This window comes from Branchiostoma lanceolatum, chromosome 1 (genome assembly GCF_035083965.1).
Source record: "Branchiostoma lanceolatum isolate klBraLanc5 chromosome 1, klBraLanc5.hap2, whole genome shotgun sequence".
NCBI classification, from domain to species: domain Eukaryota; kingdom Metazoa; phylum Chordata; class Leptocardii; order Amphioxiformes; family Branchiostomatidae; genus Branchiostoma; species Branchiostoma lanceolatum.
Genome location: NC_089722.1, coordinates 21561453 through 21587011, shown reverse-complemented (window position 1 = coordinate 21587011; position 25559 = coordinate 21561453). Strand labels below are relative to the sequence as shown.

At 40.2% G+C, this 25559-nt stretch overlaps 1 protein-coding gene across 1 annotated transcript; it reads left to right on the top strand.

Annotated features, from left to right (window-relative positions):
• Nucleotides 1-10590: 10590 nt before the first annotated feature.
• LOC136441245 (phosphatidylinositol transfer protein alpha isoform-like) lies at nucleotides 10591-25277 on the top strand. Its single transcript, XM_066437424.1, has 12 exons — nucleotides 10591-10717; nucleotides 11033-11063; nucleotides 16797-16945; nucleotides 17410-17501; nucleotides 17983-17990; nucleotides 18264-18338; nucleotides 18844-19002; nucleotides 19350-19367; nucleotides 20821-20913; nucleotides 22069-22191; nucleotides 22749-22810; nucleotides 23626-25277. The coding sequence occupies exons 1-11, from the start codon at nucleotides 10698-10700 to the stop codon at nucleotides 22791-22793; spliced, it is 813 nt and encodes a 270-aa protein (XP_066293521.1). The 5' UTR covers nucleotides 10591-10697; the 3' UTR covers nucleotides 22794-22810; nucleotides 23626-25277.
• Nucleotides 25278-25559: the final 282 nt, after the last annotated feature.

The window sequence follows — 25559 nt, the reverse complement described above, 5'->3', positions numbered from 1 at the left end:
ACTCCTCTTCATCTCCACACATAACACACCTGCTATTGAAGATCGGCATACTCCTCTTCTTCTCCATTCATAACACACCTGCTAATGAAGATCGGGATACTCCTCTTCTTCTCCACACATAACACAGCTGCTATTGAAGATCGGGATACTCCTCTTCTTCTCCATTCATAACACAACTGCTATTGAAGATCGGAATACTCCTCTTCTTCTCCACACATAACACAGCTGCTATTGAAGATCGGAATACTCCTCTTCTTCTCCATACATAACACACCTGCTATTGAAGATCGGGATACTCCTCTTCTTCTCCATACATAACACAGCTGCTATTGAAGATCGGGATACTCCTCTTCTTCTCCATTCATAACACAGCTGCTATTAAAGATCGGGATACTCCTCTTCTTCTCCACACATAACACAGCTGCTATTGAAGATCGGAATGCTCCCCTTCTTTTCCATACATAACACACCTGCTATTGAAGATCGGGATACTCCTCTTCTTCTCCATACATAACACAGCTGCTATTGAAGATCGGGATACTCCTCTTCTTCTCCATACATAACACAGCTGCTATTGAAGATCGGGATACTCCTCTTCTTCTCCATTCATAACACAGCTGCTATTAAAGATCGGGATACTCCTCTTCTTCTCCATACATAACACAGCTGCTATTGAAGATCGGAATGCTCCCCTTCTTTTCCATACATAACACACCTGCTATTGAAGATCGGGATACTCCTCTTCTTCTCCATACATAACACAGCTGCTATTGAAGATCGGGATACTCCTCTTCTTCTCCATACATAACACAACTGCTATTGAAGATCGGGATACTCCTCTTCTTCTCCATACATAACACACCTGCTAATGAAGATCGGAATACTCCTCTTCATCTCCACACATAACACACCTGCTATTGAAGATCGGCATACTCCTCTTCTTCTCCATTCATAACACACCTGCTAATGAAGATCGGGATACTCCTCTTCTTCTCCACACATAACACAGCTGCTATTGAAGATCGGGATACTCCTCTTCTTCTCCATTCATAACACAACTGCTATTGAAGATCGGAATACTCCTCTTCTTCTCCACACATAACACAGCTGCTATTGAAGATCGGAATACTCCTCTTCTTCTCCATACATAACACACCTGCTATTGAAGATCGGGATACTCCTCTTCTTCTCCATACATAACACAGCTGCTATTGAAGATCGGGATACTCCTCTTCTTCTCCATTCATAACACAGCTGCTATTAAAGATCGGGATACTCCTCTTCTTCTCCACACATAACACAGCTGCTATTGAAGATCGGAATGCTCCCCTTCTTTTCCATACATAACACACCTGCTATTGAAGATCGGGATACTCCTCTTCTTCTCCATACATAACACAGCTGCTATTGAAGATCGGGATACTCCTCTTCTTCTCCAGACAGAACACAGCTGCTATTGAAGATCGGGATATTCCTCTTCTTCTCCAGACAGAACACAGATGCTATTGAAGATCGGGATACTCCTCTTCTTCTCCATACATAACACACCTGCTATTGAAGATTGGAATACCCCTCTTCATCATAAAGCCCCTATCTCACTGGACGGAAACTTGTTGGCTACCAATAGTGGAGACGACTTTGCAAGTTTTCGACAAGTTTTAACTAGCACTTACCCTGACGCGCGACGCAATTTCAAATGAAGCCCTGCGTATTGGAAACCGCAGTGTTGCTACTGAGATAAAAACAAATATAAAACTAGACTGGCCGTCATTTGCTTTAAGAGCAAATTCAGCATGTTTCGCCCATACTCCTCATGCAAGAAGTGGGCTGTCCCAAAATAACTCCTGGGCAAATCCAAGTTTCTGCATAATTTATGCAAATGAGGTCCTCATGAGCATAAGTTATGTCCAGGTGCTTTCACCTTTCCTACATGTACCTAAATGTTCAAGATGACATCCGCAGCTTTTACAGTAAGGGGAATACAACATCATGCATAAATTATGCAAATGAGGTCCTCATTAGCATATGTCATGGCCAGGCGTGTGCACCTTTCCTAAAGCTACCTACATCTCAAATATGACATCCGCAGCTTTTACGGTAAGGCCAAGGAAAAAAAATGTTGTGTTTCCTGTTACGGTCCTGAAAAAATTAGGGTCGGTAGGTAGGGATTCACTTTTTTTTCTTTTTTTTTTTTACTGTTGAGATCAAATGCACTGACTGTTGGCCTCACACTCACAGTGCTTGGGCCAACCTCCTCACCATTGTACTCAATCCGCAGGTGGTTAAACATGCGCTGTCCGCAAAATCTAATAAAAGTACCCCCGGAACAAAATTACCAATTGGAAAAGTGACAGGTGAATTATTAAGACTATACATGTATGATAATCACTAAATACAATAATCTACGTCATTGTCCAGTTGCTTTCTCACTGCCATCTCATATACAACATTTTAAAAACTTTCTTCATTTATTCTATAATAATTGCAATTGGAACCTTTCTCCAATGTTACAAACTAAAGACAGGATCAGGAGATCAAGCCCATTTAGGTAAAAAAAAATAATGATAGTATAGTGTAGTCCACTATCAATAAAAACTATTTTAAAAAAACTAAAAAAACTTAAACTGGTCTAGCTTAGCAAACCTGTATTATATAACTTTTGTTACATTTATTAGTAAACATTACACCACAATTTCCCGCCAAACCTCGTCCAATTCCGCCTGGGAAGGGAAATTAATTGAATTTTGCCATCAGAAAATGCTTGGTTAATTTTTCAAAATCAATAATGTTACGAAGGTCGCTACAAAACTACTTCAATCGTCACAAATGCGATCTACATTGACCAGATGCCGAAAATGTGTAGGGGAATTCCCGCCATTTGGTCATCCTGCAGTCAACCAATCAGAGCACATCATTTCATGACGCAACCCAATCAGTGCTTAGAATCACGCATATTAATGAGCAAGAAAGATGGCGGCACCGGCGGGAGCCGGCGGTCGCCGCTCAGTTTTGTTTCACTTCACAGCGTAAAGGACGATTCATCTACGCTACCTAAGCAGAATTTTCACGGGAGAAAAGTTAAAGGAATAGATTCTCCGCCGAATGCGGCCACAAATGACGGCGAATCGCGGCAAATCACAGCGTAGGCGCTCAAATCCCCGGCTCAAATACCAAAAGTCTTCATGTTATAATTCTTCGCTGGTATTCTTTGATTGAGATTTGAAAAAAAAAAAGGTTTTCAATGAGATCAACGTATGTCAAAGGCACCGATATCGATTGTTTGCAAGCACAACAATAGCAAGAAACAAAAGAGTGATTGTCCGACGATAGAAGGCGGCCCGACGCCCGTAACTACAAACTATGCAAAGCCAAAAATGTTAGCCTCCTGTGCAGGCCTCCTACAACGCGCGACATATATATATGGGGGGGGGGGGGGGGGGGGGGGGAGCTCTTATGCCGGCAAGGGAGTTGTGCAGCCGAGGGAGTTGTATAGCCGAGGGGTCCGCGCGTATATATAACGCGCGGACCCCTCGGCTATACAACTCCCTCGGCTGCACAACTCCCTTGCCGGCATAAGAGCTCCCCCCCCCCCATATATATATGTCGCGCGTTATAGGAGGCCTGCACAGGAGGCTACAAAAATGTGGTGTGTATCTCGATTTTCTGATTTCTCGACAGATTACGTGTGTAGCGGTCGGGAGTAGCGACGCCGCTCAGCTATTAAAACTTCTGCCAAGTCCAATTTTTTCCTAGTTTTTTTCTGCAATCCAGCGGCCGACACCAAAGAAAAAGGCTAGGGTCGGGGTTTTGCTAGGGTCGGTCGGGTAACCGGAAACACAACATTTTATTTCCTAGGCCTAAGGGACATACAACTTTATGCATCGATTATGCAAATTAGGTCCTCATTAGCATAATTTATGCCCAGGTGTGTTCGCCTTTCCTAAAGGTACCTACATGTCAAAGATGACATCCGCAGCTTTTACGGTAAGGGACATACAACTTTATGCATACATTATGCAAATTAGGTCCTCAGTAGCATAATTAATTGTCAGGTGTATTCACCTTTCCTATAGGTACCTACATCTGAAATATAACATCCGTACCATGTAACATAAGGTACATATAACTTTCTGTAATACCATTAGTAGAGGTACCCCCTCACATTTACTTGGTTTTAACTCCCAGACAGGGGAAGTGTAGGAGGGCTTATGTTACAAGATGACCTAGTTGTGAGAAAATAACCAAAACTTCCATCAAAAAATTGCAAAATAAATCATTTTGAAGTAGTGTATACCAAAAAGAATAATGGGGTCCATTGGGTAAATATCCAATGCACAAGTAAACCAAATTTCAGGTCCTTAGGTTTCAACACCACGGCACTGGAGGCCATAATGTGCGACTTTTGTCGGAAAATGACCAAAAAACCTCGATAAAATCATTTTAAAAACTTATATCAACAAAATTTAAAAAGGGTCTAGGGGTATACACGTACTCTACCTCCATACCAAATTTCAGCTAATTTGGTCGACGGACGACCGAGAAGAAGCGATTTGGAGATTTGACAGGAGAAGAAGGAGAAGAAACCTGACAAAAACAATATGTTTCGTTGGCGAAACATAAGAAACATAATGACTAAAATGCAACAAAAATGATTTGCATTGATAAAATGGTTAACTCATGACACTTGGCGCAACATGATTTACATATCATGAAATACAACCTTAGAATACTTTGACAGTGACAGAAATTTACAAAACGAACTGACACGAACGATATACCAGATTACACTCTATTACATGTTTTTACCATGTAACGTTACGTGTAATGATATATGTTTAGAGATTTATTAGCGCAAACAAACCTTGAAACTGGCTTATTACTTATCACAGAATAAATGGCACCTTTTGAAGACTAATGGAGACTTATTGGCGACTATGAAGAGGAGTGACCCGAACAACAACAGGGCACTCCCAACCCCCAGCGAGTCCCTGTCCCCGGGGGCCGACTTGCCCAGAGGGAACTGGGTTGCCCTGAACCGGGCAAGGGCAAAGGTGGCCAGGACAGGTGACAGCCTGCTACGGTGGGGGAAGGCCAACAGTGCAGCCTGCGGCTGCGGTGAGGACCCCCAAACCCTGCAACGAACAGCTGCAGACTCTCACCTACCTGCACAGACTCAGACCTGCGGGAAGCGAATGAAGTCGCACTGAACTGGATAGAGATGAACGACAAGCTATGATGATGATTGGCGACTATAGGGGGCCAACTCGCAACTAGTTCGTGTCTGTTCCCGGCATTTTGCCACTTGCGTTTTAACTGTCAAAAAAAATCGCCACTTCAGGAAACGAATTGGCGTTCATTGGAAACCGCGTGGAAGCTACTCGGCAACTGTGCGAGACTAGTTGGCGAACTTCGTTTGCAACTCGTCGCCAACTAGTTTCCACCCAGTGAGATAGGGGCTTAACATACCTGCTATTGAAGATCGGGATACTCCTCTTCTTCCCCACACATAAAATACCTGCAATTGAAGATCGTAATACTCTCCTTTTGGCCCCTTAATTCCACTTATATACTTTCGTTTCTGACACAACTAGCTACTGAGGTGTGGAATGGTCGTTCTGTTTACGGTAGTACGTTTGCGTTCGAACAACGTTCTCTGATTTGTTGTTCCATCACTATGACAACCCTGTATCACGCGTTTGGAACATCTTGCATTGTCTATGCGAGTTTATCTATGACGCAAAACCTGAATGAGATATACGTCGCATTTAGATCAGTTACTGCCGTTTTCAGGTGATGTTTGTCGTCGGCTATTAGAATATTGTTTTAACCTTTTTATAAACTTTTTCTAAGAAGGCGGGGGAGCATGAAATATGAAAGATAAAAACAAAACAAAATGCCTGACAGTAAGGATAGCTAAAGTGAAACATAAAGAAGCGTGTTCTCGAACATTCTCTCTATCTTCCTTCCTCGAGTCGAATGTTACTCTGTACATGTTTTGAGTAATGCCGGTCGACTTTATCTTTTTAAATATATGACTGGAAGGATGGCCTATAACGTCTTGTACAACCAAGTGATTGCTCCCTTGACCGTTAACTAACTGAAAAGTACTGTGACCGTTCGCCTTCAGTGTTAAACGGTTTACTTCTACACTCCTTTAATATTTGTGACATGGCTCTATCATCACGGCCGACCCATAAGTTCTCACAAGATCGTATTCTCGTTGTCCGCACCAGCTCAATCTAGAATATTCCGATCTTACCTGATTGTCTGAACTTGAACCTTGATCGCATTGGCCGGAAACAGAAACCCTCCGCACTGTCGACATACGTGTTTCCCTTTGTCGATAAGTCCTTGCCTCTCGACACTCTGAGGCTCAGGACTGTAGTATCTTCGCCTCTTCCACTCAGACGTCAGTCCTTTCTCTCATGGTCTTGTGCGACGTTTTTTGGTAGTTCTCACCGCTTGCTTATGTTGATTATGATACTGACATCATCATGGTATTATAACGCTTCTAGTCTAGTAGATCCAGACCCCTCCTCTGATCACTACCCTACAGATTATTAGGACCGGAGCTAGAATAGGATGGATACCAGGCTAGCCGCTACTCAACGACCCCCTACATTTTTTGGAAGGGCTCGAGTGAATTTAGGGTGCTGACGGTATCTTGAGGGTTGAGGAAAATACATCAAATACCGGATTCTTCGCCCAGTTTTGGCGAAAAATGACATGGGGACTGTTGTTGCACGCTTGGTTGCCAACGTCTCTGAAAATGCATGGCACCATGGTACTTTTTCATTGTTACTGAGATCCAGACTTATGTTACGTAATCAATGAAAGTCATACCCACAATGCCAGATTTTGTCGATCTTGTTACGAACGTGTGTATATGTTTATGACGTCACTAATACAGTCCACTACATACATACAAACAAACTTAAGTACATGCACGGTTACTTGTTGTAAAAAGGGACCCCGTTACCTGATTTTCAGACAGATATGCGGGTAAAACTGTTACAGTCGAGGTCACGGCACGTGTCAAAATACAAAGTTTTATTTTGAAAGATTTTGAAGTGAACAATTCAAAATTACCCATGGTGGAAGTTGCTTTCGATTATGGTAGACGCTAGATGACGTTCGTGACGAACTTGTGGGTACGTCTAATATACCTTTCCGTGTTTCATCAGGTTCAGAAACTGTTTTAGTGAGATTATGAGAAGACAAACCTTGCGTTTGGCCCCCACTCCACTAGGACGGGGCTCTCGCCGCGCGCTCTCTGCGACCTGAAACTTAACAGAGCACTCAACGAAGTTCAAAGATAGAAAACGAATCTTTTTACGCTTTGTGTGTTTTGTTGTCTATTCAGTTATAATTTTCCATTTTCCATGAGATTCCAACTATGAAATCAAGGATCAGACGAATCCGATTAAGGTCGCAGCGAGAGCGCAGCGTGATCGCCGTCCAGTGGAATTGGGGCCTTTAGGACGGTAAGAACTGGGGGACATTATGTTCAGCACCAAGGACAGGTACTGCATGCAGATAGCTACGTCAACAGGGATGGGTAATATTGTTCTTTTCCTATGATTCCAATCAACTCTTTGCAAACTTGATCTTGTCGATAGCAAAAGTAAACTATGTAGTTGATATACATATAAATCAGTATTGTTGACATACTAAATATATTGTTTTTACAATTCCCCTGCAGACATCGGTGTTTGCAAGCAAATTCATAGTCTAGCACCATCATTAAACAAACAAAAATTATCTATACTAAAAATCTGAATGAGGTAGATTTCCTATAGATAAAGTATAGCCTCTGATACATGTAACTTCAACAAAAACACCATACAAGGTTTGTGGTATCCTTTTTAAATTTATTTTTCAACTTTTGTAATTCCAAGATGTACACACGCACATTTACAGGGGTGCATATTTTCCCAACCATTTGTTTTGTTGATTGCAATTGATAAACTAACAATGGTTTTCTTCAGCTTATTCCATAAAGCTGGTTTGAAAGACAGCATTGCTCCCTGCAAAGAATATCATTTGGGCATAAAAGACCTCATATCAATTCCATTGTATAGAACATGACCTTCAAGGCTTCTACACAGACCTTCATCATGAGACCATGTCGATTTGATTCTATTTATGACATCCGCGGGTGAATCAATTTTCGTCCGTTTCCAAAGAAGCGAAGATTTCATAATGAAGGCAGCTTTGTGTGTGTGTGTGTGTGTGTGTGTGTGTGTGTGTGTGTGTGTGTGTGTGTGTGGAGGGGCTTTTTTTATTCGCACGCTCGCATCAGTTTGGGGGTTCCCAGAGGATGTCATCCATATAATCAAATCAACATGGCCTAAATCAGACAAACGATCTCTTGAGAAACCAGGACAAGTGCGTGACCGGATACACCAAACCCTGCAGCATCCTACTGACCCAGTTTCGCCCATGATGCTGAGTAATGGCAGCATCAATCCTCCTTTCACCGTGATGCACCCATGTCCCGGGTGATGAGGAGTATATGGTGCTTCCAGGGCCCAGGGGACACATTCTGGGATATCTCAGTCCATTATTCTGTCGGTTTGTGGTTAGCTGAAGGATGTGTCCGTCTGGTCTAAATACAAAGATGAGACTTGCTACGCACTATTGAATACATTCCTATTTTCTCAATGTAACGTTACTTCAACTCCTGATCACTACCTAAGTAATGTTAACTAAAGCTAAAAACATTTTCTTTGACTTCTAGTGAGACAATAAATTTCAGGAAAATATACAGCCGGCTAGCCCTAAAGGATTTATATTGTTTACTGGCCAGAGTATCAATGGTTTTATGGAGCCCTTAACTTCGTTAGAAAAAGATTGCCCCAAACCCGCAATAATGAGGAGAGCACTCCTGCAAGCGAGTCTTGATGGAAACACATCGGTATCACTCATCATCAGTTCGACGCCAGGGTTGATGATTTGAAAAATCGGAGAACTGCAGAAACTGCGGATATACCATCACTAGCCTGACTAAATCGCGCCCCTAGCGGCCCAACGGTTACCCCCAGCCAGTGAGAGATGTTGTAAACTCAGGCTATACCATCATAGGCCATCTTATTTCTACTGTCGGGTCTCAGATGTTGTTCAACAGTCCTTTCAAGCCGTCGAATTAGTTGACGATGTCAGGGTAAGGAGGTGGAACTTGAAAATGAACAGGTTTAGCGACTGATACAGCTGCAAAATGAGAAAAAATATGCTGCAAATTGCACACCAAAAAAAATATTTCGGAAAACGGATACTAATGCGGTATAATACCAAAGCGAAGATGTTCAAGGACAAAAGTGAAGAATCTATTAGTCGGTAATAATGTTTTTATTGGCAAGAAATTACCCGCAATGGCAAGTTCTAGTGCTGAATTGATGCAAGGTTCACAGGTTTCACATAATAGACACAACATACTTGTGGTATACATATTTTATCCACACTTGCATTTTGTGGAACTGTCGCAAGGGTCTGGGCGGCTGCCATTCGGCGCCACCAGGTGACCTCAATACGACTTTCCCTAACCGAAGTCAGGTACCCATTTACACCTGGGCGGAGTGAGGAAAGTCGTGTAAAGTGCCTTTCCCGAGGGTACAAGATCGGTGACCCCACGGTATACGGTACCATACTATGTGCGTCTAGTTTTGTTCATCCTATCTGACCACGTAAATTCATAATGAAGGCAATTTTTTTTTGTCAGACTTGTTTTTTTCATTCACACATTCGAATCAGTTTTGGGGTCCCCGTATGATGTCATCTATATAATCAAATCAAAATAGCCTAACGCTTAACGATGATTTCTGGGCAACAAATAACGCGCTAACGTAGTTGAATCAAAGGAGAATAAACAACGCTTTAAAAGCAAAACTTAAAATTGAATGCCAAATATACCCCAAAGTCAAGTTCTCAATTGTTTTTAATAAAGTCAGTCATAGTTCCCGGACTCTCCCACCGTTTGCACCTCGCCGTGCTGACGCCTACTCGACTCGTGACTGATTGAATTTTTGGCTATTTTTAGTGGAAAAACCCAAGCCTAGCATCTAATTGTGGATCCAAATAAAGTCAAATTCAAAAGCACCCGACCAATGACGTTGTACGTTGTAATGAACGTCCTTGATCTGACATCTCCCTTGGGACAAGCGGATCACAACAAATCGGTTCGTGAGGACATGGCCTTTATATTAAAGTTATATGAAAAATCATCTGCCTTTTTTTTCTGACGTTTCCTCTGGTGTTTCCTCCGATCAAGGGCATTGTATATAATGTCCTTGCTCCCATAACCCTCCAATAAGGTAGTCATGGGTTTAGTCTTGAAAAGAAAGTGACGCAGACACCTTACAATGACGCAACCACACCCGCGCACTGAGTCATTCAGGCCCATTTGTTATCTAAAGGGGGGAAGAGACATTTTTAAAATTACTGCAAAACTGCAAAAAATGCAGTTCACAGACGAAACCTCTAACGGTAATTCAAATAGTACTTGATTACAGGGGCACTGTAATAGTAAGGTGTATCTGAAATTGTGTAACATATTTATTAGGGCATAAAATTTTTGTCTACCCCTATTCAGTATTTGATAATGGTACAGCCTATGATGTTCTTGGAGGTCCGACATCCGGGGATTGCGTGACCCGCATGACGTCATACCCGGCGTCCCGCCCCATGTGAGACTAGCCAAGATGGTGGTGATCAGAGAGTTGTAAGTATCGGACTTCAACTCCGCATTTCTGTCCTGTATTCTTCCTTTACCGGCGACCATTTCGGTCTAAAGTTAACACGACAAGTCCCAAAGATTACCAACCCTCAATGTGCTGGTTGGAGTGTGGAATTGTGTGAGAAATTAAGACGTGTTTTCAGGGATGTTCCGTTTCCGTTCCGATTCACACCTATGTCGGCTCGTATGTTATGTGACGGTATCTAGGATAAAATCCCACCACGACATCACGTTGTAGTACTCAGTTTTTTCCTCTCACGATTGTCAAACTGAATCTTTAACTTTTCTTCTGCCCTACAGCCGTGTTTATCTACCGATCACAGTTCCAGAGGTAGGTCACCTTCGTTCACAAATTATTGTAAAGTCACTTTTTCTATCTGGAACTTTCTCTAAAAATTTTCCACTCCGTATATGTTCGCTATTGTATGTTTCATGGTCGCCCCCCTCCCACCATGTCATCACACCTTTATCTCTGGACTTTGAACCAGTGTGGTCAGATGGTATCATAGTATGTTATTCCACTTAGAAATAGAGGTCCAGCTGTCAACGAAGAAGTAGAATAATTCAAAACACATAGGTCATTGATGAAAATGTCACAGTGTCAGTGTCAGTCGTAATATTATCATAATGGTAATCATGACATGTTTTAGTTGAATATGATAAATGATTATACATGTGTTGCAACAAGGTGACCCTTGATCAGTACACACTGTGTTCCAGAAGATGATAACGGGCGTATTAGCTTATGATTAAAATGTACGAATTAAAGCACAGGTGTTAATGACTAAATCAACACCCCCAGTTTTGGATGCTAGTTTGGTGTGTACAACTTACAAGCTGGGTAAGGCACCGATTGTTTGAGCCAATATGTCACAGACCTGTGTGTTCGGCTCTTTTAACAAATGCCATGGATTCCAAAGAGGTATGGTTGCCCTTAGCAAGGGCATTATATGGTGATGTCCTTGTCCTTAGGCATAAGACCCACCGAAGGACTTGGATCTACACACTTTCAGCATTAGGTGTATACTCTAGAGTTTAAAGCTGTGACAGCTAAACTGGTATTCAAACCAAAGCCTTGTGATCCAGAAACAGAATTACTAACCACTACTCCACTGCATGCCACTTCTCTGACATTTATGGAATGTTGACATCTGTTTTCTAGTATCTTGGTATTCTTCCAAATAGCCTCAGGGAATTAGATTTGTTTTAAAGGGATTATTCAAATCCTTCCCTCCTCCCCAGATGTCTGGAAGGCAAGCTGTCAAGACATTTAATACTTGTACATTGACTATATAACCTCTTTCAAGTCTTTGGGACAACTATGTACAAGTAGTGGGTGGACAACATATCTAAGAATTTCTCTAACTCTAAGGTTGCTTCCTGGTACTGTACTAGTATGTACAGTAGTATGAAAGAAATATGTATTAAAGCCTGTTGGCCATGGTTGATAGCTGTTTTGTAGGAGGTAACGATGATTGTGTGGTCAGTATTAAAATTACATAATGAATAGTTTAAGAAAATTGGAATGGAAAGTGTCAAGATTGATCATGGCGATAATGTTGTGGCAGGTCAAATTCTGGGCATTTGTAGCTATCATATTTTTCAAGTTAGATGAATAAAGTGATACATGAAACCACTCCACCATCATTCCCTGTGAAAAATTATGGCCCAGTTACCTATGTATATATATGCTGGCCTCAAGTCAGAGTCTTCCATCCTTTGCCCTGCCCCCCCCCCCCCCCCATTACCTTTACCAAGAAGGTTATGTTTTCGTCAGTGTTCATGTGTTTTTCTGTCTGCAAACACGATAAGTGTGTAGAATAGAGCTGCGTACTCTACATGAAAATAGATTCAATACAGCTCCAACATACCGGATCATGTCATGAAGTATAGGTACTGTACCATATAAATTTACACCAAGTGTATACTTATTTTGTGACATAAATCCTACCACAAAGATTAACATTTAGTACTGGAAAAGGCGTAAAATGCAGTGTTGCAACTTGAAATCAGAGCCATCTTCTTATTTACTTTTGATCTCTTTTGATCATTAAACCTCATGGCCTCATGCGACACCAAACGTGACCAAAGTGACACCGTGGACAGCGTAACTAATCTTTCAGGCAGGTAGTATTAGCAGCAAGGGAGTTTGTCAGCCACTTGTCTCCCACTCTGGGCCTTCAGAAGAACACATGTTAATTTGTCAAATTGTTCAGATACAGGTACAGATACAGATGTCCTAAGCCCAGCAGTAGGGTTTGGGTTGGCGATAGGAAGGGCATCCAGCCGTAAAAACTCTTGCTACAAAAAAGACTTGCACTTGATGAGGAGTTCTGGGGCTTCTCCATCCATGTGCAAGCACGTCCAACCCCCATATGATGGGGAACAAAAAGACGTTGAATTGGATAGAGAGAGAGAGAAAGAGATCTAGAGACAGGTAGAGGTCTGGACCTGTACCTAAACCTCTGTACTGGTACCTGTACCTGATGTTACGTTTCGCTAGCAGGCCTAGTGTAGGATGTATGCCTGGACAGTGAATATCATTGAGTGCCCAACTGTGCAAATATATAGGAACTGCAGCAGTGCAGGTCTGTTGTTACACTAGGTATTGATCCATACTGTGTAACATGCATCGGTTACAAGTGCGCATTGCCAGTTATCAGTGTTTCTTTTACTGGTTACACTTTTGCTTGGATAGGAAGTGTTATTATAGACTTTTAACAATGGTGGACAGTTTCAGACTGTAAATTCATTTATTTTTGAAGGGTCTTCATATCGCGGTAGAAGAGGAAAGGAGGTTTTCGCTGTTTTTTGGTTGAAACAATGTCTAGACGTGTAGTACAGTAGTATTGAATTGGGATTGCATAGTATTCCCAGCAAAAATAAAAACACCATGAACTTTTCAAGGTTTATAGTATGTTAATTATTTGTGGAGTTTCATGAGATTAAAGAACTTGAAATTACAGTGCAGATAGTGAAATATGTAAAGGTTTGCAGAGTATGGTTTTGGTGTGAAAGCTTCAACTTTTCCAACAACCATGTTACAATCTGTATACATACATGTAATCAAGTCGGAATCTAGTAGTACATTCTTATTTGTCATTAACTAAAGTCATACTGTCTGTATACAGTTCTTTTCAGATTGTAAAAACGTCTACATTAGCCCTCTGGTAATATGTGCAAAGGACAATTGACCTCAGTCATCAGTTTCTTTGTGTGTTGTCATTAGCTCGAAGCATGAAGGTCACACTATATTGGAGATTGATGGTTATTTTCGCAAATGCCCAGCTGCTACCACCTGTGTTATTAGACCAGGGAAATGCTACACGCACAGAGCCATGGATTGGATAGACTGGAACTGCTGAGAAATCTTAATTACCTCCATGAAAAATAGAGGTTATATTTTCGTCAGCATTTGTCAGTGTGTGTGTGTCCGTTGGCCAACAATGTAACTTAAGAATGGCTGGATGGATTGGTTTAATAGTTAGTGTGCTGGTAGGTTGGGATGAAAACTGGATATGTTAAGATTTTGGGCCCCCTTGCAGCTTTCTTAGGTACTGCAGTGGAATTTCTGTTTTGATCTTTTGTGTTTTGGACATATTATCATGATTTGTGGATGGTAGATAGCTATTATGCTTGGGAAGAAGTGATATAAGTTTAGGCTTGTCAGCGGCTTTTTCTGGAATCGCAGAGGCATCTTCGTTACAATTTTTCAAAGAGGATAACTGAAGAAAGGAACTACATATTGTCCTGATTTTGGACATTTCATACTTGTGACATGTAAGTTAGTTAAAGGTAAACATCACCATGCAAAGATTACGTAAATGGGCAATTCACTTGCACAATGTAACATGGACAATCTACAAGTCATATGTGTAAGCTGATGCATTCTTGAAGCTAATCAATCTCATACAATTGAATGAACTGTAATCATAAACAAAAAAGTATAGGTTGTAGATCCCACCATGGTGTTTGTGAGGCAACAACTCCCACTAGAGTTATCCATCATGTCGTGGCCAATGTGCGTAATAATCTGACCTTCTCCAACCTTATACATAAGAAATGGCTTGTAGATGTTTACCAGAGGTATTTCATACGCAGTTTTAGAAATCTAGGGCTGTGAAATGTCGAGTCATCATCCTCAGAATTCTTCTCCCATTCACAGATTTTCCTTGTCCATTCTATTCAACATTATCCCACCATTGCTCCTATTACCATATTGATTTTTCTGCCATTCCAAGGACATTGGTACTAACTAGGATTCGCCACCTCCATGAAGTGCATGTACTCGTTTTCTTGAAATGTATGACCTTATGTGGGCCATATCTGTACAACAACCGAATCCCAAAATGGTGTTGTTGACAATGGTGTATTGAATCCTGACATCTCCGTTGTCTTGACATTGTGTAGAGATGATGTTATAGATTCAAGATTTTCATAAAAATGGAGGCTATGAATAATATAGCAAAAAAAGATAGTCAACACAAAATGGAATTAGCCTTCAGCACACTGATTGTTTGGCTACCAGTTCTTTATTGGTTATAGGGTTAGGCAGCAGGGAGAAGGTTATTCGGACATTTGGAAGGATTATGTATTGTGAAGAAATTTGACAAAAAATAAGTGCATATCAGATGCATATTGCATACTCATTACAAAAGAATAGTTGCTTGAAAAAGCCTGATGCAGGGTTGCCCTTTTTTCAGTTGTTATTCTGTTGTAACCAATGTATAGATCTACTTGGGTCTTTTAACTTATAACATAAGCAATTTTATGTACCATGAAAATGTCGTTCGTAATTAGGAACATCTGCTAGACCAGATTGTGATCACTCTGTTGTGAATAATTTATGATTGATTCTTAAAATAATAGAGACCACGATGTCTTACAACATATTTACAGTTTGTTATCCTTTATGATATGATATCCTGAATAATTGTAAGTTTCTTAAAACCTTTTTAGTGATTGTTTAAGAATTTAGGTGTAAGCAAAAGTGTTAGAAAGCTCTACTGACGAACTCTTTTTAGATGACTGGATATATGAAGCTGTAAACATGTAATTTTATAACACTAAGTTACTAACAGAGACTTACAAACAACTAATTGAGATACTGTTGCCTTAGTCACTTACTGCTTTGATGAAGGTTGTATATCAAACTGTCATGCCTGCTTAATGGCTCAGTTCTTTAGGAAATATAATTTACCACTGCACAATTTGTGTGTACTGTTCATCCCAATGTTAGTCTGTCCTTCATGTTGTCTTATCAGTGACACCTTTGTTTGAAATATCATAATGAAAAACAGCCCTCTAGTGTGACCCAGGCATAATGGACTATTGCAATTGCAATTGTAATCTATCATGTGGTTATCAAGTCCCATTTGTTATGGACTGGTATTTTGATGTATGATATAGATTTGAGAGCTACTGAACGTTAAGCATGAATAGTTATGATGAAGTGCACAGTGCAGTGTAGAATAGACGAATGTGAACCACACAAACTGGTTTCGTCGTAGAGGGGATTTTTCTCACAAACTGTTTATGTCATCACGCACATCTATAAGAAATAGAACGTGTTCCCTGAACCCCAACCAGTGTCTCAGAGCCAGGCGTTTCACGGGTATTAACTCTTCCCCGGCGCCTGCACACATGGCGTTGAACGTTTCCGGGCATTGCTATACAATGTCGGCGGCTATTCCCCTTCCTCACTTTCGTAAACTACTGAGAAAAATGGCTTACTGTGTACTTAACTGTCGTAAAACAGTCAGATTGTAATCAAACACCTGATTCCTACAGGATCTGGGAATGTTGATGAAACGGACGGGCGCAGTGACACAGACAGTTTGTGAGCAAATTCCCCCCTATGATGGAACCAGTTTCTGTGGTTCAAATTCGTCTATTCCACATTTACCATGAATTTGTACCTCTAAAACTCCCTCAGGTTGTTTTAAGTATATATCATGCTGTCATGAACCCCTAAAGATTAGCTACATAAGGTGTCATGATTCGCACAAAGAAATAAGACTGAAGTTCTTGAGGATAACATGTTGTATTTGTCATCTGGGTTTAGTACCAGGTCGGCCAGCTATGGTCTGTCGCGGAGGCGAGCAAGAACGAAACAGGAGGCGGCGAAGGTGTGGAGGTACTCGTCAACGAGCCGTTTGAAAATGAGGAGATGGGAAAGGGGCAATACACTCACAAGATCTACCATCTGAAAAGGTAGGTTGAGTTGTTAAGTTTGCCCTTTATTTGTCTGTGTTGGACATTTGTTTAAATACAATATATGTATACTTCAGGTAGTGAGCCTACATTGAAATGACCATTTTAAAGCTATGCTTAAAAATGCTGTCGATGAAGGTTAGACATCCAGGTAATAAGACACGCAAGAAAACAGTTACCCAGTCACTGACGAAAGGCTGTGAATGCAACCTGAAATGTCTGACCATTTCCAAAATCAATCCAATAGCTTGACTAACTGTTTTCTTGTGAATGTTTATGGTATGTCTGTATACCAGAAGGGAACAAAATTGAATTTAGAAAAGCAAGGCTGTCATTTCTAAATCAAGTGGATAATTTTAGGTGATTTTTTTGTTGGAATAGACTCATTCTTGTTGGTTTATGAATGGAGTAAAATCATTAATTGTCTCGTTAAATTACATTATTGTTTGTTCCCATCCTTACAGTAAAGTTCCCAAGTGGATATCTAAGTTAGCACCCAAGGGATCATTAGAAATGCACGAGAAGGCGTGGAATGCTTATCCTTACTGTAGGACCAGTGAGTATGCTTCCTTACTTTTTTCCCCGTGATACCGTGTCCCTCATGGCACTTAAATCAATGTCGCAGAACGTTATACAATGTGTAACTTATATCAAGGGTCCAAGAGAACATTCAGATTTGAAAACTTTCAACTTCTTCTTTACTTTTTAACTTGGCATCTACAATGCACCATATTGTTGACATCATTATAATATGATGTCTGTATTGTATATTGTCCCATGCTGTTCAGTCATTGAATAACAGAAAAAATGAAAGACCGTTAGAGTTGAAAATAGCGCCAGCATGTCTTGAGAATTTTGCAGTATACCATACATGAGAATTTCCAGTACCTGGTACTGGTACTACTAGTTCTGATTACAGGAAGTCTTCACACATCTGCTTGGAGATGAAATTAGTGACAGATTATCAAAATGTTTGTTCAAAATGTTTTTTCAAAAGCTAATTTTGTCTTTTTTTCCCTGTCTGCTGTCACCAACAGTCATCACAGTAAGTACTTTTGACATTGACTTCACCCTGCAATGTTGTGAAGATTATGATCAGAAGTATGACCTGTAATATTGACAAGTGCATTGCCTTGCAAGCAAACTTCATTATATTGTGTCCAGCATTGGTGGTAGATGATTGTTATAAATCTACAGTGCATGTAATTGTAAAATATGCATGGGAACTTTACTGTAAAGTTCTCTGGTTATACTGATTTGCATGTGTCCCTTTTTTTTCACATATTCATCACTGAGATGGAGTCTTTATTTCTTGCAGAATCCGGACTATATGAAAGAAAACTTCGAGCTGAGGATCGAGACATGGCACAAAAAGGAATTGAACCTAGACAATGTAAGGAACCTGATTGTATTTCACAGCTTCTTGTTGAGAGAAATTCATGATCTATGAGACTAGCACTTTTCAGATATGTGAGTAGAAGTTTGCCATTACGTTAGCCTATTCTAGATGGCTTTTATGTTTGTTTGATATTCATAGAAATATATTGGTACCATTCTGAAATATGTCAGAAAAATGTTGGTCTGCCAAATATGATATTAGAAAACTCTTAAATTTTGCTTCTTAATGATATGTGGGGAGGGTTAAAGTTGCACTCTAAAACAGATAGATGCTAACATCAATTATATGGCTATATTTATAAGCTTTGGTCTCCAATGGAACATTGAACCATGCTAGACACCAAAACCAGACAAAGAATTATTTTACCTTGGACCAGGCATCTTTTTATAGCAGACAAATTGTTTTCACCATATATTTTAGGTAAGATCTATTTGAGGGATGTACAGTTATCATTAAAATCTCACCTTGTGTTTATAAAGTCTTTTTGTTTTGTTGCCAGCCCCACAAGGTGGCACCCGAGGTGTGGAGAAACGTGGATAAGGTGGACATTGACATTGGTAATGACCCTGTGGACAGGAGAGATTACAACCCTAAGGAGGACCCCTCTGTGTACCACTCCTTCAAGACTGACAGGGGGCCACTCAAGGGGGACTGGATAGTAAGTCCTGCTTGATTTCCTTACCTGTGTAGTGTACTAGTTTTTAGTACCAGGGCTCGAAATTCATTGTTGGGAATGGGTGCACTGGTGCACCTAACCTAAAAACGTAGGTGCACAGAAAACTTGTTTCATTGATTCTATTTGTATGTGCTAGGTGTGAACATACATGTTATAACATATGAACAGATTATAGCAACTTTCAAGTTGAAATATGCTCTGAAATATGTCTGTATGTATATTCTATCCCACATTGAGATTAATAGTTATAAGTTTCACATTGTATACAGTGCATGTTGTCTGTCCTTGGTGCTGATTTTCTGCTGTTGTTCTTTTGCTCATTTTTGCAGAAGAAGCTGGCAAAGGAGGTAACAGCTGCTACTTCAACCTTTCACAAACAAAATATACATTCATACAAGCTGTAGTACACTTAACTATTGCTTCTAGCTACTGATAGCTGCTTATGTAACAATGGCATAGTTGAGGGCATAAAAGGCTGTGAAACAAGTTTGCTGGAGGCTGGATGAAAATTTTCCTAAACCGCCTTCAATTTTTGTCTATTTGCAAAAAGAATATCAACATCAAAAATATTTATATTGCTTATAACACACAAACCAAAAGAAGAATTGAAATTTTTTTTCTTGCTTGTTCAAAATTATGTATTTATCTGAGAAAATATTTGATGTGAGACAACCTTATCAAGAAAAAATTTGCCAGATGGTTCTTAGTGGTGCGGTGGCATGGAGCAAAAGAACACGGTGATATAAAAAGTTCATTTCTTGCTTTATCGCTCAAACTTTCACATTGCGCTCGGCAGAAAATCTGAGTAGTTTTCTGAAGTAGAAATATCTTTAAACACTCCTCCTATCTTTGTATTTCAAAATTATGGAATCATTAAGAAGATCAACTACATTTTGTTTGTACTACTATTGATTTTCAATCTTTTTTATAGTTTATAGCAAGCATTTTCATGCATCCAGATATTCCACAGATGGGTCATCTTGTCTGATAGTTTGTAAAGAAAACAACTTAATGGCCTTTTATAGATTTAGGACACCAACCCCTGGCTACAACTTCTTGAAAACCAAATACAGAGAAATCAGCATTCAGGCATTCATAAATGTGGATTGTAGTAATTATCAAAGCTTCTCACACTGTGGATGGAGATTCTGGATGTTATGAAAATGCTAGAAAAAGAGGAGCCCTGCAGAATTGAACACAGTATGCTACACAACTTTTGTTCACAGACAGACCAGGCGCAGATGTGTGCCTACAAGTTAGTAACTGTTGAATTCAAGTGGTGGGGGCTTCAAACTGCAGTGGAAAAGTTCATTCAGAAGGTAAGAAGCGATAGCTGTGTCCACGTGTACCCCCTCCTGCGGTAATGGTTTGTGCCGATACCTTGTACATGAAATGGAAAGCAGGGGAAAACAAGAAATTGACGATCTTATACTTTGGTGAAATATCATTAGTTTTTACAAATTTCTCGCTGACTCTGTGGATTTTCCCACTGGCTCCCATATGGCAACAGATGTGCAGCAGGAAATTGATGGCAGGAAATGAGATAACCTATTCTGGGACCTTTGACCTAACTTCCTGTCATTGTCCCCAACATGCCTAGCATGTATTAGCATGAAATAAGTGTGGAAACGAAAAATCAACAAACAGACACATCATAAACAAGAGATAACAAAGGCCTTCAAAATCTCAAGTTTTCAAAAATACTGCGACTTTCCATTTCAAGTGTTGTTCACAAACTGTTGCCCAGAGGGGTGAATTGTTGTCTGTCCCATGTACTTACCTATGGCCCTGTTATTTCAGGAGAAAGAGGCCCTCATGTGTGCATACAAGTTAGTTACTATAGAGTTCAAGTGGTGGGGGCTGCAAACCGCAGTAGAGCACTTTATCCAGAAGGTGAGAGGTGCATGTGGCAAAGTCGGACCCTTTCCCTTGTGCTGTAGGCCTTCATGGTAACATCGTCCTGTCCTGCACGGCTAACCAAGCTGCTAACCCTCCATCGTTTTGCAGTGTTTTGATCCTGGATGTGCTTTTTCTACCTCTTAACCCCTGACCTTTAAAAGTGTCATAGTTCAAAGGTCGGATGGTAATACCCTCTACCTTTGAACAATGAAATATAGGCTGTGGTCAGGGAAACAAGTTCGGCATATTTAGCACCTTCTCAAGTCTTTCGGCTCTCTTGTGCTTTTTGTTGAAAAGATTCTCCTTTTAACCACTGACCTTAGAATGTCATAGTTCAAAGGTCAGATGGTAATTCCTTTCAACTTTGAACAATGACATATAGGCTGTGGTCGGGGAAACAAGTTTGGCATATTAGGCAACTTCGCAAGCGTTTCCGCTCTCTTGCGTGTTTCTTGTGTGAGGATTCGTCCATTCTGCGTGATGTATTGTCCTGGGCAATGTGCTAGGTATGTGTTCTTGCATGGTAACAACAAAGTGTTGAGGGAACATTTGATAATCAAAGTTCTGGATTTGCTTACTTGAAATTTTTGGTTTTCTGTATAAAATGCAATAAAAATTTTCATACGAATTTTGGGATTGTTTAGGCTTTTGTACTGTCAGTGATATTTATACTATGTTCTTTTGAGAAAAGTCACATTTCTGACTGATTTTTTGATAAGTTGCAACTGAATTCCTCAGCTTTTTAGCAAAAAGAAAGCTTGGCTTTGAAAGAAAATATCTATTGCTGTATTTGTCTGGAATACCTGTATACCCATCATACCATTTGCACCGCCCCTTCCCTAATTATGCACAGTTGATGTGTTCAATAGAAGTCTGTTTAAAATTCTGATTACCCGATACATATTTTTCCCCAACTGAATGCATGCAAAAACATTCACAATTGAAAACATGCACAACTGAATGCATGCAAAAACATGCACAACTGAGTGCATGCAAAAACATGCACAACTTAGTGCATGTAAAAACATGCACAACTGAATGCATGCAAAAACATGCACATGACCAATTCTGTGGTCTCCAAATCAAACAGCATGCTTAACTTCAGGTTTGTCTAATTTGTTCCCAACGTGTGACCTTCTGTTCCGCCAGTCGGAGCGCCGGATTTTCACCAACTTCCACCGCCAGCTGTTCTGTTGGCTGGACGAGTGGCATGGTCTGACGATGGAGGACATCCGCCGTCTGGAGGACGAGACTAAACTGGAGTTGGACAAGGTGAGCTGCTTAGGCGAAACCCTGACATCCAATATTTTAAGATCTAAGATTTGGGCAAGGGAGGCCAAAATTTTAGTTGATGTATTTCATTCTCAATAAGGAGCTATAACCTAGTTCCCTCTGACTCTTAGCGCAAAGGTGATTAGTTCAATTTTATATCTAAAAGTTGAGCAAGATAGAATTTTTAGTTTACATATTGCATTCTTCAAAAAGTAAGTCTGACCTACTTCCTTCTGATAGTCCAACACCTTCAAAGTTGTTGATTTTAACAATCATCTTCTGATTCTGAACTGGTGACTCCATTTTACAAAAGTTCACCTTATATTTTATCAGATTTTAAACTGATGATAAATATCAAAGACAAGCAATGTAGCCTGAATAAATTGAACTCCAAAAGACCTGTTCAATGGACCGGCTCTCCTCTTTAGGAAGGGGCCAACTAGCACCTGGAAGCAAGAGACTGTGTAACACAGGCTAGGGAGCAATATGTAGTCTTTAAAATATGTTTTTTTGCATGTGTTAGTGGTGATAGCATGCCATGTACTTTTTCCTCCCAGCAACGTGCCGAAGATGAGATTCGTGGGCACGGATCCTTAGACTAAAGCATTCTACAAAAGTGGTCTGTTTTTGTAAGATTAGCTGGTTGCACTTGAAGGGCACTGTTACAATGTTCTTTTCTTCACTCTATAAGTACTGACTGATGTTCTTCTGTCGTTGCTGTGGTCTGGCATTATGGTGTTGGTTTAAGGTCTACAGCTGGTTGTCTGTTTATGCCACATCTATCTAATCTAAGCTGCTGCTTGGAGATCTTATGGTCTAAAAAGGAAGATTTTATGGTCTAAAAAGGAAGTATATAATGATATATATACAGTCAAAACTGCCCAAGAAGACCACTCAGGGGACTGATAAAATCTGGTCTGTGTGGACAGGATTCTTGATACTTGATCATATCTTAATGGTAAAAAATATCTAAGGAATCACCAAAAAGTGATCAATTTGGCCAAGTGGTCCTTATGTAGAGGTGGTCACTTGTACAGGTTTGACTGTATGATATGAACAGTTTGTTCACTATGGTGCTTTTCATGATCCCACACTTGAACTGTCAGTTGAATTCTTGAAAACGCCTCCCAAAAGAGTAGCTGTTATGATAGCGAAGTGTCTGCCTACTGTAAATGCAGAAATGTTCCTGATGGTTTTATGTTTCAGTTTTCGCGGTGAACTCTTTACCGCGAACTTTAAACCACTGTGAAAAGCCTTTCCATTGTGTGACTGTAGTACTACTGTTGTTTCAGACGCAAACTCAAAACCACCATTAACACTCCATTTTCTCCTTACCGTAAAACAAAATCCCAGTGAACATTTCTTCATTTACAGTATTCAATCAAACTCGAGAGGCTTGATGCGTGACTTACATGGCTTCTTCTTGTTTTGCAGCAAAGAAAAGAGGGAGAGGTGCGCGGTACGAGGGAGACGTAACCCCCTTACCTCCGCGGGAACTACACAACCATGCCACGTGCAGCGGGTTATCTCACATAGCTACCCTCTAGAGTTGGTCTTACCTGATGAACGACCATTTTAGTTATCTTCCCACTGCTAACCTAGATATCACAAAGGGTTAGTCCTTGTAAATAAAGAAATGATGTAGGTGCCCCAATCTCTGTAACAAAAACTGTACTTCTGTGTATGTTACAACAGATTAGCCAGTACTGTGAATTGGTTTCTTTTTCTGTGATGTCCCCGTAGAAATCGACAATTGGCTCATATCAGAGTTAACTTTGAGAAAAAGGAACACAGAACAAAGTGATGTAATTTGAGAGCTGTAGAAAATGGTAAGGGACCTCTGATACTATACTTGATTAGTGGTAATTTAGGGTTTTTCTGATTTCTTATAATCAGTCCCTTGTTATGTAATGTGAAGAGTAAAACCAGTTCAAACCTGAAAAATAGATTAATGTTGTAAATTCTTCCTTCTTGTCGCCTTATGCTGGATAAGTGGCAGCTTTGCGTGATGTGTTAAGATGAAAATAAATTTTCACTATGCTGTATTTACAGGTAATGCCCATGATATTTTCTCCACAGCCACATGTTTTTAAGACAAATCATGGGTGTATGATAAGAGGGAAGTTGTCAGGGACTGTTTATCAATAGTTGGGATGGACATATATACAGCTAAGTTGACTAATATATATTTTGCGATTAAAAACTACTAGTACTTGTTCTGATGTCTGAAGCTTGATACTGTTCACTGCTTGTTGTAGCCTGGTATCCATCTCCACAATGCTCACTATCTTGCCAAGACAAAGCTGAAAATGGATGAATACCAGGCTATGTGTGGTCGTATTCCACACCTTGTATAACATAATTGCTCACAAATGTAAATGTTAAAGAAGTGGCAGTATGTAAAATCTTGAGCAAAAAAGTCTGTATTTCCATTAATTTGTGTGTTTGAATTTACCAGCTCTGTCAATCAAATAGAAGACTACGATACCTTTTTATGTGATGTTTCCAATGAAATAATCCAGTGCTTTCTGTAAAAGATTAATTTCGTAGTAATTATGACGCAACCTATTGGAAGGGTGGGAGGGGGTTGACTAGTTGTAATTTATTAATGGTAAAACTCAGAGATACATGAACTACTAGATGTTTCACTTTATATGCCCAATTGCATCTAACTACTTCCATTAGGACTATCTGATGCATGCAAACTTGATGGCTATGCAGAGTAACAGAGTGCCTGTAGAGCGTGTCCCCAGAAAGCACCTCAGTTAGATGGAAGAAACAAAGCTGTTGTCAACATGGTGTTGAATGAATTGGTGAATTGTAATTACCTGTGGTCTGCTTCTTGTTGTAGACATAACTTACAGTACTGCACTCTATTACACTGCGATTGTCAGGTAGGAACACAGAAAGATCACTACATCTACTGTTTCATGTATGTCTGTGAGACTTCAAGGTAGGCTGTACATTTGTCTGTCTGCAAGTACATGTAGACCTTGAGGATGCTTTTTAGAAATCGACTGCTTCTTTTAGGCCTGTTGAAATTAAATAGCAAATGAAGATTGTCCACGGGCACTAAGGTAACCTTACTGATTCTCCGTCTGATTTTTTCTTTGCTAGAAAAGTCTATTTTTATTGTACTTGTGAAGATAGATGTGTAGTTGAGCAGGCATGTGAATTGCAGTGTGTACCTGTCGCATTGATGTATCTGGAGGGCCTATATTGTCCATGAACACTTTGGTCTTACTCGATAATTAGAAATGATGTGCAAATAGTCTGCCAGTCTTTGTGCTTGGGTACCCGTGACTGTCTGCCAAGCAAAATGCAACACTCAAAGCATTAGCAAATTGTCCTGATGAGAATTACACATT